Genomic DNA, 14,118 nt, shown 5'->3' with positions numbered 1-14,118 from the left:
CACTTCAATGGGAAACTGCCAAACTGCTTCAAAGTGGCTTTTCTATTTTGCATTCCACCAGCAACAAATGAAAGTCCCAGTAGCACTACTTTCTCACTAACACTTGGTATTGCAGCTAGCACAAGCTAACAGCTGTTTATTTTCTTGATCATTGTAACAGGTCATCTTAATTTGCATTTCAATAATGATGTAGACCAGTGTTTCCCAAACTTCTCTCATGATGAGAATCACCTGGTGGAGTTGTTAAACTACAGATTCCTGAATCCCAACTAAGAAATTCTAATCTAGAATTTTTGGGAACATATAGGAAAACATGTATACTTAACTAGTGCTCTAAGCTTAAGTTACCATATTTTTCGGACCATAAGACGCTCCGGACCATAAGACGCACCAGTTTTTAGAGAAGGGAAATGAAGAAAAAAAGATTCTGAAACAAATAGTGTCCTAAAATATTTTATGTGCATTAAAACCCAACATCACAGTCATAAACACATGTAATCAACCCTGTAAAGTGAACAGCAGCATTTAGAACCATTTTAGAGCCGGGCAAGTAAAAAAACTTTTTTTTTAAAGTATATGTGTAGGCTATATTTGGACCATAAGACGCAGGGACTTTTCCCCCCCACTTCTGGGGGAAAAAAGTGCGTCTTATGGTCCGAAAAATACGGTAACTTCTCATCATGAGAGAAGTTTGGGAAACACTGGACTGTAGACCATGTTTTCAAGTGCTTGTTTGCTACTTATATATCTTGTCCGTCAGAACTTTTGCCCACTTTTTAATTGCCCACTTTTTAATTGTGTTGTTTCCTTGTTTTATGAGTTTTCTCTGTAACTACAAACAAATCTTTTGTCAGATATGTGATTTGAAAATATTTTCTGTCTGCCACTTTTCATTCTCTTCATACAATAGTATTTTTCAAAGAGCACAAGTTTTTAACTATAATGAAATCTTAACAATTTATTTTGTTTTAAGTCTTTTTTTTTTAATATATTTTATTGATTTTTTTACAGAGAGGAAGAGAGAGGGATAGAGAGTTAGAAACATCGATGAGAGAGAATTATTGATCAGCTGCCTCTTGCACACCCCCTATTGGGGATGTGTCTGCAACCAAGGTACATGCCCTTGACCAGAATGGAACCTGGGATCCTTCAGTCCGCAGGTTGATGCTCTATCCACTGAGGCAAACCGGTTTTGGCTGTTTTTAATCTTATTTAAGCCAAGGTTACAAAGACTTTCCTGTGTTCTCTTCTGCCAATTTTATTGTTTCACATTTTACATTTAGATCTATGACCTATTTTGAGTTCATTTCTACATTAGGTATTAGGGATAGGCTGAGATTCTCTCCTTTTTACTCACATAATACCTAACTGTTCTGGCCCTGTATGCCGGAAAAAGTCTATATTTTTTTTTACATTTTTTTAATTAAATTATTATCTGTGTACATATTTTAACATTGCCCCCCCCTTCCCTACATACCCTCCCTCCCCAGAGTTTTGTGTCCATTGGTTGTATTTATATGCATGTATACAAGTCCTTTGGTTGATCTATTATCTCCCCCAGATCTCCCTACCCTACCTGCTGTAATTTGACAGTCTGCTTGTTGCTTTACTGTAAGAGTCTATATTTTTCTACTAAGTCACCTTTGTTAAAACCAACTGACTGTATTTTGTCGCAGTCTACTTTGGTATCTTGTTTTTTAATGTATTTTTTATTGATTTCAGAGAGAAAGGGAGAGGGAGAGAGCAAGAAACATTAATAATGAGGGTCACTGAAAGACTACCTCCTGCACAGCCCACACTGGAGATTGAGCTTACAACCCAGGCATGTGCCCTGACCTGGAATCAAACCATGACCTCCTGGTTCATAGGTCGATGCTCAATCTCTTGAGTGATGCCAGCCGGGCTACCTCAGTATCTTGATTACTGTAACTTTATAGGATGTCTTGAAATCAGCAAGATTTCAGATCAGAGTCTCCAATTATAATGTTCTTTTATCAAAAGTATTTTAGCAATTTATGTCCTTTGTCCTTCTATAATTTCAAAAAGCAGATTATTGTTCATAGTCTACAAAAATTATTACTTAAGTTCTGATTTGGGTGTATTAATTTGAAGAGAAATTACATCTAATAATACTGAGTATTCAAAATTACAAACAAGCCTTCTTTAATTTCTTTCATCAGTGTTTTGTAGTGTTCAGCACACAAATCCAAGGCTGCAATCCAGGCATGTGCCCTTGACCAGAATTGAACCCGGGACCTTTGACTGATGCTCTATCCACTTAGCCAAACTGGGAAGGGCAAAAATTACAATTATTTTAAAAGAACTGTGTTCTTTAATGTGAAAGTAAAAAAAATAAAATAAAAATAAATAAAAATGGTAAAGAACATATAAAAAGGTAACAGTATGGAACTATGGCAAAATCTTGCCATTTTCTTTATACCTTGCGTTTTTCCAAGTTGTCGACAATAGATATAAATAACTTTTATAGAGAAGAGTGGAGTTTTTAGTTTTGAACATTCTAAAATCTCTAGCTTTGCCAAACATAGTCATGTGCCGCAGAGCATTTTAATAAATGATGGACCACATAAAAGATGGTGACCCCCACAAGATTACAATGGAGCTGGAAAATTCCTATCACCTAGTGACACAACAGCCATCATAATATCATAGCACAATGTTTTATTCACCAGTCTGTGGTCCTGCTGGTGTTCTTTTGCAATTTATTGAATATCGTGTTTTTAACAAATTTGGTTTTTTTTATTATTTTGCTGCTTAAAATGGCACCCAAATGTTGTGCTTAAGTGCTGTCTAGTGTTCTAAGCACAAGAAGTTTGTGATATGCCTTAAGGATAAAAAATATGGTTGAACAAGGCTTGGTTGAGGCGCTGGCTCCGGCTTGAGCTGTAACGAATCAATAATGTACAATAAGAAAGGTATCTTTAAAGAGAAGCACACATAAAACAAGCTTATGTTTTGACTGGCTCCCAGGAATCTAACCCTGCATTTCCCCTAAAGCAGGGGTAAGGAACCTTTTTTTCTGCCAAGGGCCATTTGGATATTTATAACATCATCTGTGGGTCATACAAAATTATCAACTTAAATATTAGCCTGCTATATTTAATCAAACATTTAATTAACTCACCCCTAATGCCAGACCAATGATTTTGTGGGCCTTATGCAGGCCAGACGTTCCTGACCCCTGCCCTAGAACAACAGGTCAATATTTGCTATCGATAGTTCAGTGTTTACAGTAACTTTGGAAAGCATAACTAGCATGAGTAACAAGGAACAGGACTAACTAGTCACAAGAAAAAATAACAGAATTGGATGGTACATACAATGCAAGGATATTTTCATTCTCTTTTGAAATTTTCTTCAACTGCAGAAACCCTACCTCAAGTCACATCTAAGAAGCAAATTCAAGATATATAAAAAAGTTGTGCCACTCTAATATTATTCATAACTCCTCCACAGAATATCTAAACCTTGGGTGATGGAGTACAATATCAACAGAGTGCAAAGAGCAATAAACTAGGGAAGCTAGAACTCTGTGTAAGGCTTGGGCAACTTCCTTTCTCACCTTGAAGCAATTCTAACACCTCTGGGTATTAGCTCAATCTTAAAATTAAAAGAGCAGGATTATGGACTAGCAACATCATTCAATACTTAAAATTTGTAAAGCACAAAATGCTTATGACTTATAATCCTGTATTTTACAATCAAGAAATCTATTGCTATTTTTAAAGCATGTTACATTCTATGATTTAATAAAGATCCATGTGGACAATTAAAATATCCTGTCTTGCCCTAATGGTTTGACTCAGTGGACAATCATTGGCATGAGGACCAAAAGGTTCCATGTTTGATTCCAGTCAAGGGCACATGCCCAGGTTGCATGCTCCATCCCCAGTAGGACCATGCAGGAGGCAGCCGACAATGCTTCTCTCACATCACTGATATTTCTTTCTTCTTCTCTCTTCCTGTCTGAAATAAGAACATATGTTGTTTAAATTCTGTCTTGCAAAAAATTCAGCTCAAAGGCACAGGCAATCAGAGAAAAAAAACTAAATTAATATGGCCCATTTTATAACATAACATTTTATTAACATGCGTTTGAAATATTTTAAGCAAAAAAAATTTACATTCTCTAAAGTTATGTGGGAAAGTCATATTTTAAAAATTACAATTATTATAAAATAAATTTTTATTGATTTCAGAGAGAAAGAGACAGGGGGAGAGAGAGATAGAAACATCAATGATGAGAGACAATCATTGATCGGCTGCCTCCTGCACGCTCCATGCTAAGGATCAAGGCTGGTGTATACAAACCAAATGCAATGCCAGTCATATAAAAGTACGGTGTATTTATGTGCATTACATACTTGGCAATCTTATCTAATAAAGGAATATGCTAATTGACTCTCACACCATTGCAAAGATGGCAGCTCCCACAACCAATAAGAAGGAAATATGCTAATTGAATGTCCCGCCCTCAAAGATGGCAGCTCCCACAGCCAGTAAGATGGGAATATGCTAACTGACTGCCCCATGCTGAAAGATGGCAGTGCCCACAACCATAAGATGGTGGCGCCCAGTCCCCTTAGCCCCGCCAAGGTGGCAGGCACATAGCTGCTCTGCATGCCTGCCTTCAGAGTCCCCCAGTCGCCTCAGCAGCCCAGCCCCCCAGCCACGCAGGGCCAGCCCAAGGTGCAGGCAAGCCTCAGATGGCAGCTGCCCAGCTATCTTGGGCCAGCCTGAGACTCAGATAACCAGGGATGGCCAAGGCTTGCACTGCCGGCAGTGGCAGCAGCAGAGGTGTGATGGGACATCGCCTTTCACTGATCACCGGGTCACCTCCCACCTCTCAGGGCTCCCGGACTGTGAGAGGGGACAGGCTGGGCTGAGGGACACCCACCTCCAGTGTATGAATTTTCATGCACCGGGCCGCTAGTAATATATAACATTACTGGTTTCCTATACTATACACTTTTTACTGTTAGAATGTACTTATTTTTTAAAAGCTTGCTGTAAAATAGCGTGCTGTATTCCAGAGACGACTTCATATATCTTGTTTATACAGTGTCACTTGAATGCACCATTTTATCTGTGCTTAATTTAACCTCGTATTGTTTTTGCAGTAACATGTGTGAAAGTTTGTAGCCTAGGAGCCATAGGCCTAGGTGTGTACTAGCTATGCCATCTAGGTTGGGTAAGTGCACTCTGTGATTTCACAAAATAGTGAAATCATCTAAATGACACATTTCTCAGACCTACCTCCAACATTAAGCAGCACATGAATGTACTTTCAAAACTTTTGGTATATTCCTATACCAATGTTCTCAAATAATTTTGTAAACTTATGCTTAATTTTACTCCATATGTTCAGCAGTCTCTGTACTCCCAAAGTATACTATATATAATCCTAGGAAAGCATATACTGCAATGGTAAAAACTACATATCTGTCTTTCTGTCTAAACAGAAATTCCTTGGAAGCAAGGACTGAATGTCTTGAAGCTCTATTAGTATATTCCTAATAATTTGTATACAGCCTGGTACATATGGAAATTGTAATAGATTTATGTTAAAACATATGCTAACAGAAAATCACCAGTGGAACACCCTGCAACGCTTGCTGCAGACAATGAATGCTAAAATTAATGAGTAAAATATTTGAGAAGAGGAATTCCAAAATGGCGGCAGAGTAAATGGAAGATACACTGACACTCTTCCAGGACCAAACTGGAAATACAATTAAAATACAGAAAACGCCAAAACTGGTTTGGCTCAGTGGATAGAGTGTTGTCCTGAGGACTGAAGGGTCCCAGGTTCGATTCCGGTTAAGGGCAAGTACCTTGGTTGCGGGCACATCACCAGTAGGGGGTGTGCAGGAGGCAGCTGATCGATGTTTCTCTCTCATCAATGTTTCTAGTTCTCTCCCTTCCTCTCTGTAAAAAAATCAATAAAATATACTTTAAAAATAAAATACAGAAAAGCCACTAAAAAATCAACTGAAGACTAGCTGGAGAGAATCCTGATAACTAAGGATGGAAAGTGGAGACCCCATAGTAATAAGTATGGAAGTGTGAAGAGGCTGGCTGGGCTCCCACTGACAGCAGCTGAAGTGTTGTTTTTGTTTTGTTTGTTTTTTTAAAATATATTTTATTGATTTTTTACAGAGAAGAAGAGAGAAAGATAGTTAGAAACATCAATGCAAGAGAGACATCGATCAGCTACCTCTTGCACACCCCCTACAGGGGGTGTACCCGCAACCAAGGTACATGCCCTTGACCGGAATCGAACCCGGGGCCTTTCAGTCTGCAGACCGAAGCTCTACCACTGAGCCAAACTGGTTTCGGCAGCAGCTGAAGTTTTGGAGGGATATCTCAACTAGTGGCGGAGGGTTTCCATCGAGAGCTCTGGGGTCTAAACCCCACACTGGGCTCCCCAGCCCCGAGCACCAGAACTGAGAAAGAAGACCACTTAACACCTGGCTGTGAAAAGCAGCAGGATTGCTGTCTGCCAGAGATCTGAAAATGCAGGCACCTCTTTAAGGGCCAATGCACAAATTTCGTGTGCAGCCACTCACTTTGGTCTCCAGCAGTGAGAGAGAAGAGTGGACTGGAGCTGTGAGCAGAAGCCAGGGTTGGGGGCTCTGGGGTTGGAGATCGGAGGGCAGCCACCTGGTTTCCTGTGCTGGGTCATTCCCTCATGCTAGAGAGGACAACTTTCTCCAGTGAACCTCTGCTATCCAGGCAGTTTTTGTCTGGGGGGTTGGGAGACCACTCTGTTGGAGGACCTCTCCCCCTACCTTGTGGCTGATAGCCTGAGACTAATCAAAACTAAGTGTCAAAGGGACTGAAGGCAGAGGCTGATCTCTGAAGGCTTGTAGTTTTTGCCTGATCTAATCCAGGACACAGGGCTAGGAAAAGCAGACCCTGGGGCATATCTTGGTCCTTTCAAAGGCACCCAGCCCCAGCAGAGGGAGTCACAAGCTGTGGGTTACTGATAGCCCCAAACAGGGTACTCAAGACCAGTCACAAATAGTGTCTGACACTGACCTTCACTAGAGATTGGGGCTCGTAGCAGATCTACCTAATACGCCAACACAAACCCAAAGGCGCAGCAAAAATGGGGAGACATGAAAAATAAAAGAACAAGAGGTATGACATTTATTAGACATAGAATTCAAAATACTGATGGCAAAGATGCTCAACAGAATGAGGATACAATAACTATGAAGAATGGCACAGCAATGATAAAGAATACACTGGAATACACAGCAGATTAGGAGAAGCCAAGGAAAAGATCAGTGAATTAGAATACAGGGTAGGGAAAAATCACACAATCAGAAAATCAAAAAGAAAAAACAGGGGTGGGGGATTGGAATGGGGTTGATAACCAGTATGTGATACCTTAAATCAATAAAGAAATTTTTTTTACGGTAAATGGTGAAAGAGAGAAAAAAAAGAAAAGAAAAAACAATTAAAAACAGGACAGCTTAAGGCAGCAGTCAGCAAACCATGGCTCTCGAGCCACATGCGGCCCTTTGACCCCTTAAGTGTGACTCTTTCACAAAATATCACGTACGGGTACGCACATGCAGTGCGACTGAAACTTTGTGGCCCACGCACAGAAGTTTTCGGCCTGGGCGAGTTGTTTTGAAGAAGTGGTTCTAACACTGAGCCACACTCAAGGGGCCTAAGAGCTGCATGTGGCTTGTGAGGTGTGGTTTGCCAACCACTGGCTTAAGGGAACTGTGGGACAGCATGAAACCTAACAATACTCTCATTACAGGAGTGCCAGGAGGAGAAGTAAGGGATCAGAACCTGTTTGAATAATGGCTGAGAACTTCCCTAACCTGATGAAAGAAAAAAATCACACAAGTTGAGGAGGCACAGAGTCCCAAGCAAGAAGAACTCAAATAGGCTCATACCCAGACACATCATAATTAAAATGCCAAAAATTATAGACCAAGAATATTAAAGGCAGCAAGAGAAAAGCAACCTGTTACCTACAAAGGAGCTCCCTTAAGGCTATCAGTTGATTTTTCATCAGAAACTCTACAGCACATGTGTCAAACACAAGGCCCGCGGGCCAAATCCGTCCCGCCAGGCCTTGCAATGTGGCCCGCACCGCGCTGTCATCACTGCACTCCGCTGCGTTTCCATCACAATGACAGTTTATGACTGTTCAGTAAACCATTTGGCCCGCGATTTAGGCTGGATTTTAGATTTTGGCCCCTTCTCTGATTGAGTTCGACACCCCTACTCTACAAGGGAAATGGCATGAAGTATTTCAGGTGACAAAAAGAAAGGATCAGAAACCAAGTAAGTTTACTATATAAGGCATGGTTATATTCAAAATAGAAAGGGAAATACAGAGCACCCAGACAAAAAAAGGCTAAAGGAGTTTGTCACCAGCAAACCAGAACTGCAAAAAATGCTAAAGGGACTCCTGTAATAATCCCATTTCAAAAAAAATGAAATTTTATGCCAAAACCAGGTTTGGCTCAGTAGATAGAGCGTCGGCCTGAGGACTGAAAGTTCCCAGGTTCGATTCCGGTCAAGGGCAAGTACCTTGATTGCGGGCACATCCCCAGGAGGGGTGTGCAAGAGGCAGCTGATTGATGATTCTCATCAATGTTTCTAACTCTCTATTCCTCTCTGTAAAAAAATCAATAAAATATATACTTTTTTTAAATGGGATTTTTTTTAAAACAAAAAATCCTATATCAAAATAAAAAGCTTGGGCCCAGCCAGCATGGCTCAGTGGTTCAACATCAATCTATGAACCAGGTGCATGCACCTCCCCAATAGAAGGCATTCAGGAGGCAGTCGACCAATGATTCTCTCTCATCATTGATGTTTCTCTCTCCCTCTCCCTTCCTCTCTGAAATCAATAAAAATATAGTTTTTTAAAAATAACAAAAGTAAAATAAAAAATTTCTACACAGCCAAAGAAACCATCAACGAAATGAAAATGGAGCCCACTGTACAGGAGAACATATTTGGCAATGATACATCTGAAAAAGGGTTTAATATTCAAAATATATAAGGAATACATAGAACTTAAAAGGAAGACAGACAATCCACTTAATCCAATTTAAATGGGCAAAGAACATAAACAGACACTTCTCCAAAGTGGACATATAGATGGCCAAGAGACAAATAAAAAAATGCTCAAAGTCAATGATCATCAGAAATGCAAATTAAAACGACAATGAGGTATCACCTCACACCTGTCAGAATGGCTACCATCAACAAATCAACACATGACAAGTGTTGACAAGGATGTGGAGTAAAAGGAACTTTCATGCACTGCTGGTGGGAATGCAGACTGGTGCAGCCACTATGGAAAACAGTATGGAGTTTCCTCAAAAAATTAAATATGAAACTGCCATTTGACCCAGTGATACCACTCCTATGAATATATCCTAAGAGAAATGAAACACAATCAGAAAGGATATATGTACCCCTATGTTCATAGCAGTACAATTTACAATACCTAAGATCTGGAAACAGCCCAAGTGCCCATCAGCAGATGAGTGGATAAAGAAGCTGTGGTACATTTACACCAGGGAATACTATGCAGCAGTAAAACAGAAGAATCTCTTATCCATTGAGACAGCATGGAGCGACCCTAAAGAAAGAGCATCATGCTGATTGAAATAAGTCAGTCAAGAGAAAGACAAGTATCGCCTAATCTTACTCATAGATGGAATCTAATGAACAAAATAAACCGAGGAACTAGACCCAGAGACACAGAAGCATGGAACATAGTGCGGAATCTCAGAGGGAAGGCATGGGAGGGTGGAGGGTGAGAAGTGATTAACCAAAGAACTCATATGCATATATGAATAACTCATGGTCACAGACAATAGGGTGGTGAAGGTTGGAGTTGGGATGGGGGTGGGGGCAGGCAATAAAGGGTTAATGGGAGAAAAAAGGGAACATGTATAATACTTTAAACAATAAAGATTTTTTTTAAGTTTGAGTATAGTATATTTACATAGTTTCAAAGTATCTCCTCCAAGATACATATTAATTTCAAAGGAATAAATAACCATACAGAAAAAAAATTATTAACTCAGAACTATAATTTTTATTTCTGTATCACAAAGAATAAAATATAAGTTTCACCATATTGAAAAGATATGTTTAGGATAGTCTACCTTAAATCCTCCTATATAATAAAAGGCTAATATGGAAATCAGCCAAACAGCAGAACAGACATTCAATGAAGAAGCTGCCCCCTGGTGGTCAGTGCATTCCCACAAGGGGAGCACCGCTCAGCCAGAAGCCAAGCTCACAGCTGGTGAGCACAGCGGCAGCAGTGGTGGAGGCACTGATGGATGTCCCTGGGAAGCGAGCCTAAGGGCTCCTGGACTACAAGAGGTTGCAGGCCAGGCTGAGGGACCTTCCTCCCTCCCACCTCCCCAACCCCCCAGTGCACAAATTTTATGCACCAGCTTCTAGTACAAAATAACACTTTGAGATGGGAAGACAGCCCTTAGACGCACGAAGAGATGCAGTCCATTCTCCAGAACCACCATCAGAGACATGCCTCAAGACTCTTGGACAAGGGAAGTGATGGTTTCAATTAGCCCTACATCAGGTTTGCTGCAAATACAGGCTTTATTTACAACTGAGATATATGAGCAAGTCTTTAAAAAAAAAAAAAGCATATGTATGAAAAATAAAAAATTTTTTTTAAATCATGAAAACAGCTCAGTTAGGACCCAAAGAGATAACCAGAAGAAAAAAAAATTGAACCTTTGAATATGGATCAATTATTACATAATATTAAGGAATTATAGCTAATTTTCTTTGATGTGATGCTGCATACTAATATTGTATACTGAAGCATTATGTATCATGAGGTTTGCAACTACTCTCAAATAGCTAAAAACATGCATGTGTATATGTATTTACATATGTAGAGACAAGATGTATTTTGTTTATCAATACACACATAACCTGGGATCATGTTAAATCTACAGATAAAGTTGAAAAGAACTCAATATCATAAATCTTTATATCCATGTTCAATAAGGACTGTCCCATTTACTTAGATCTTCTTTGATTTTTCATCAAAGTTTTATGGTTTTCCTCATGTACATCTTGTACATTTTGAGGGGATTAAAGTACCAATGCTGTTGTGAATGTAGAAGGCACTGTTTTTTTACTTTTGTTTTTTAATATATTTTTATTGATTTCAGAAATAGGAGAGCCAAAACCAGTTTGGCTCAATGGATAGAGCAGCGGCTTGGGGACTGAAGGGTCCCAGGTTTGATTCCGGTCAAGGGCATGTACCTTGGTTGCGGGCACATCCCCAGTGGGGGGTGTACAAGAGGCAGCTGATCGATGACTCTCTCTCATCGATGTTTCTAACTATCTCTCTCCCTTTCTCTCTGTACAAAATCAATAAAATATATATTTTTTTAAAAATAGGAAGAGGGAGAGATAGAAACATCAATGATGAGAGAAAATCATCGCCTCCCACATGACCCACACTGGGGATTGAGCATGTGCCCCAAGAGGAATCAAACCATGACCTCCTGGTTCACAGGGTAAATACAAAACCACTGATCCACACTGGCCAAGCCTAGATGGCAGTTTTTAGTTCCAAATTCCAACTGTTCCTTGTGGTTATACATATAAAAAACCCACTGGCTTTTGTATATTTATCTTGCATCCTGAAGCCTTGCTATGATCTCTTATTAAAGGTTTTTATGTTCTTTAGATTTTTCTACAAAGATTTTTGATTCTTTATATTTTCTACATACATTTCTGTGAACAAAGACAATGTTAGTTCTTCCTTCCCAATGGGTATACCTTTTATATGCCCTTTTCTTGTCTTATTGCATTAGCTAGAACTTCCAGACAATGCTGAAAAGGAGTGCTGAATGTAGCCATCTCTAACTTTTCCCTGATGTTAAGCCTCTAGTTTCTCACTATTAAGTATATTACCTGTGATGGGTTTACAGGTTTTCTAAATCAACTAGAGGAGGTTACCTTCTATCAATATGTCTAGTTTGCTGAGCATTTTTAACACGAATGGGTACTGAATTCTGTCAAATGTTCTTTTGTATTCATTGATATAATCATGATTTTTCTTCTTCAGCCTGTTAATATGATGGATTTCACCAATTTAAGGAACCAGCTTTGCACACCTGGAACAAATCCCACTTGGTCATGTGCATAATTCTTTTTATTCAGTTTCATTAGATTTGCTAATATTTTATTGAAGATCTAAGTTCCAGAGACATTGATCTATAGTTTTCCTCCTATCGATATAATGTCTTTGTATGGTTTTGGTATTAGCTAATGCTGCCTCAAGAATAAATTGGAAAGTATTTCTTATACTTTCTGGAAGAGACGAGAGAATTGGTATAACCTCTTTCTAAACTGTTTTGTAGCATTCACCAATGAACCCAGCTGGGTCTGGTGTTTTCTGTTTTGGAAGGTTTAATCAATGATTAAATTTCATTCTCTTTCAAGCTTCCATATGATAAAATATTAAGATAGCATTGTTTAAAACCTTAAGACAGCCCAGCAGTTCAGTGGTTGAGCATCAACCCATGAACCAAAAAGTCACAGTTTGATTCTGTAGGGAACCTGTCCAGAGTACACCAAATGTTCAAGGCCAATTTGAGTGAGGGAACCCTAATCAGGATGTTCAAGGCCAATCTGAGCAAGGACACAGCGACTGTACTGTATGCAATGCAAGAAGTGTGCCCTTCTACAATATATCCCCAAGACTGATGTCACTCTTTTGCCTAAGTTGGTATAAAGATGTGTTACTAACCAGGTAAGGCGAGGCTGCTTTCATGTAAGGATGGCTGCTATGGCTCCTAGGTGCTCAGCTGTTTTGTACACCAGATATACTGATTAATAATGCAGATTCTTTTCAATAGATAGAGTTATACATATGGTGATATATACTGTATATACGTGTGTGTGTGTGATTTGTTATGTATGCTATTTTGTTGTATTGACAGCAAGCTTCAAAACTTCATATGTCAAATTTTCTGAGGGTTTTAACATATTTTTATGCTTAAAAATGTCAAATTTCATGCCAAAAAAAAAAGCATTTGCAGGAAGTTTTAATTCATCACTTTATTTTGAAGGAAAGTGCTGCTGAAAGTTATCATATACTTCAAGAAGCTTATGGTGAACATGCTTCAAGATACTTGTGAACACTGGTTTAAACACTTTAAAAGTGATGATTTTGATGTGCAAGACTCTTTAAAGAACGTACAGGTCAAATGAAAAAGTTTGAAGACGAACAATTACAAGCATTATTGGATGAAGATGTGTGTCAAACTCAAAAAGAACTTGCAGAAAGATCAAGACTTGCTCAGCAAACAATTTCCGATCATTTACAAGCAATGGAAAAGATTTTAAAGGAAGGAAAAGGGGTGCCACATCAACTGAATGAAAGACAAATGGAAAACCAAAGTCATCAGTAAAATGTAGTTTCAAAAGCACAAAAGAAAGTCTTTTTAGCATCGAGTTGTGACTGGCAATGAAAAGAGGATTTATTTTGAGAATCCCAAATGCACAAAATCATGGGTTGACCCTGGTCAACCATCAACATCGACTGCAAGGCCAAATTGCTTTAGAAAGAAGACAATGCTCTGCGTCTGGTGAGATCAGTAAGATGTATTATGAGCTTCTAAAGCCAGGTGAAACTGTTAATACTGATCACTACTGACAACAAATAATCAATTTGAACCATGCTTTGATCATAAAATGATCAGAATGGGCCAAAAGACATAGCAAAGTAATTCTGCTTCATGACGACACATCATCACACACTTCAAAAAAAGTTAAAGACACATTAGCCCTAGCCGGTTTGGCCCAGTAGATGGAGAGTCAGCCTGCAGCCTCAAGGGTCCCAGGTTCGATTCCAGTCTGGGGCATGTGCGTTGGTTGCGGGCAGCCTTATGCTTGCTATTGTGTTACCAAGACAGCTCCAAGTAGCAATGGCTATAAGGAGAGAAACTTGATTGCAATATGAGAAACGCCTTCTCATATGTCCTCTAAGGCCCAACATTCATGAAGGTCCAGTTCCCGGCAGAGCAGGACCTGTGTACCCCGCAGTTGGCATAGTCT

The 14,118-nt window shown here is 39.4% G+C and overlaps 1 protein-coding gene across 7 annotated transcripts in view; it reads right to left on the bottom strand.

Annotated features, from left to right (window-relative positions):
- The window catches only part of WDR33 (WD repeat domain 33), a 110,409-nt gene that overhangs the window by 89,337 nt on the left and 6,954 nt on the right, over positions 1–14,118 (bottom strand). For 3 of the 7 annotated variants that reach the window (XM_045575116.1, XM_045575120.1, XM_045575121.1), the window contains exon 2: positions 6,588–6,764. The exons of 2 other annotated variants lie outside the window; for them this stretch is intronic. In XM_045575116.1, the coding sequence (XP_045431072.1) occupies positions 6,588–6,703 (116 nt within the window). In that variant the 5' untranslated portion in view covers positions 6,704–6,764. Of the gene's footprint in view, positions 1–6,587; positions 6,765–14,118 lie in introns of those variants that run through there. 2 more of the 7 variants (XM_045575117.1, XM_045575118.1) reach the window with 2 other exon arrangements.

Source organism: Pipistrellus kuhlii, unplaced genomic scaffold (genome assembly GCF_014108245.1).
Source record: "Pipistrellus kuhlii isolate mPipKuh1 unplaced genomic scaffold, mPipKuh1.p scaffold_m20_p_66, whole genome shotgun sequence".
In the NCBI taxonomy this organism is placed as follows: Eukaryota; Metazoa; Chordata; class Mammalia; order Chiroptera; family Vespertilionidae; genus Pipistrellus; species Pipistrellus kuhlii.
The sequence above is the reverse complement of the archived record's forward strand: the minus strand, read 5'-3'. Positions and strand labels throughout refer to the sequence as shown.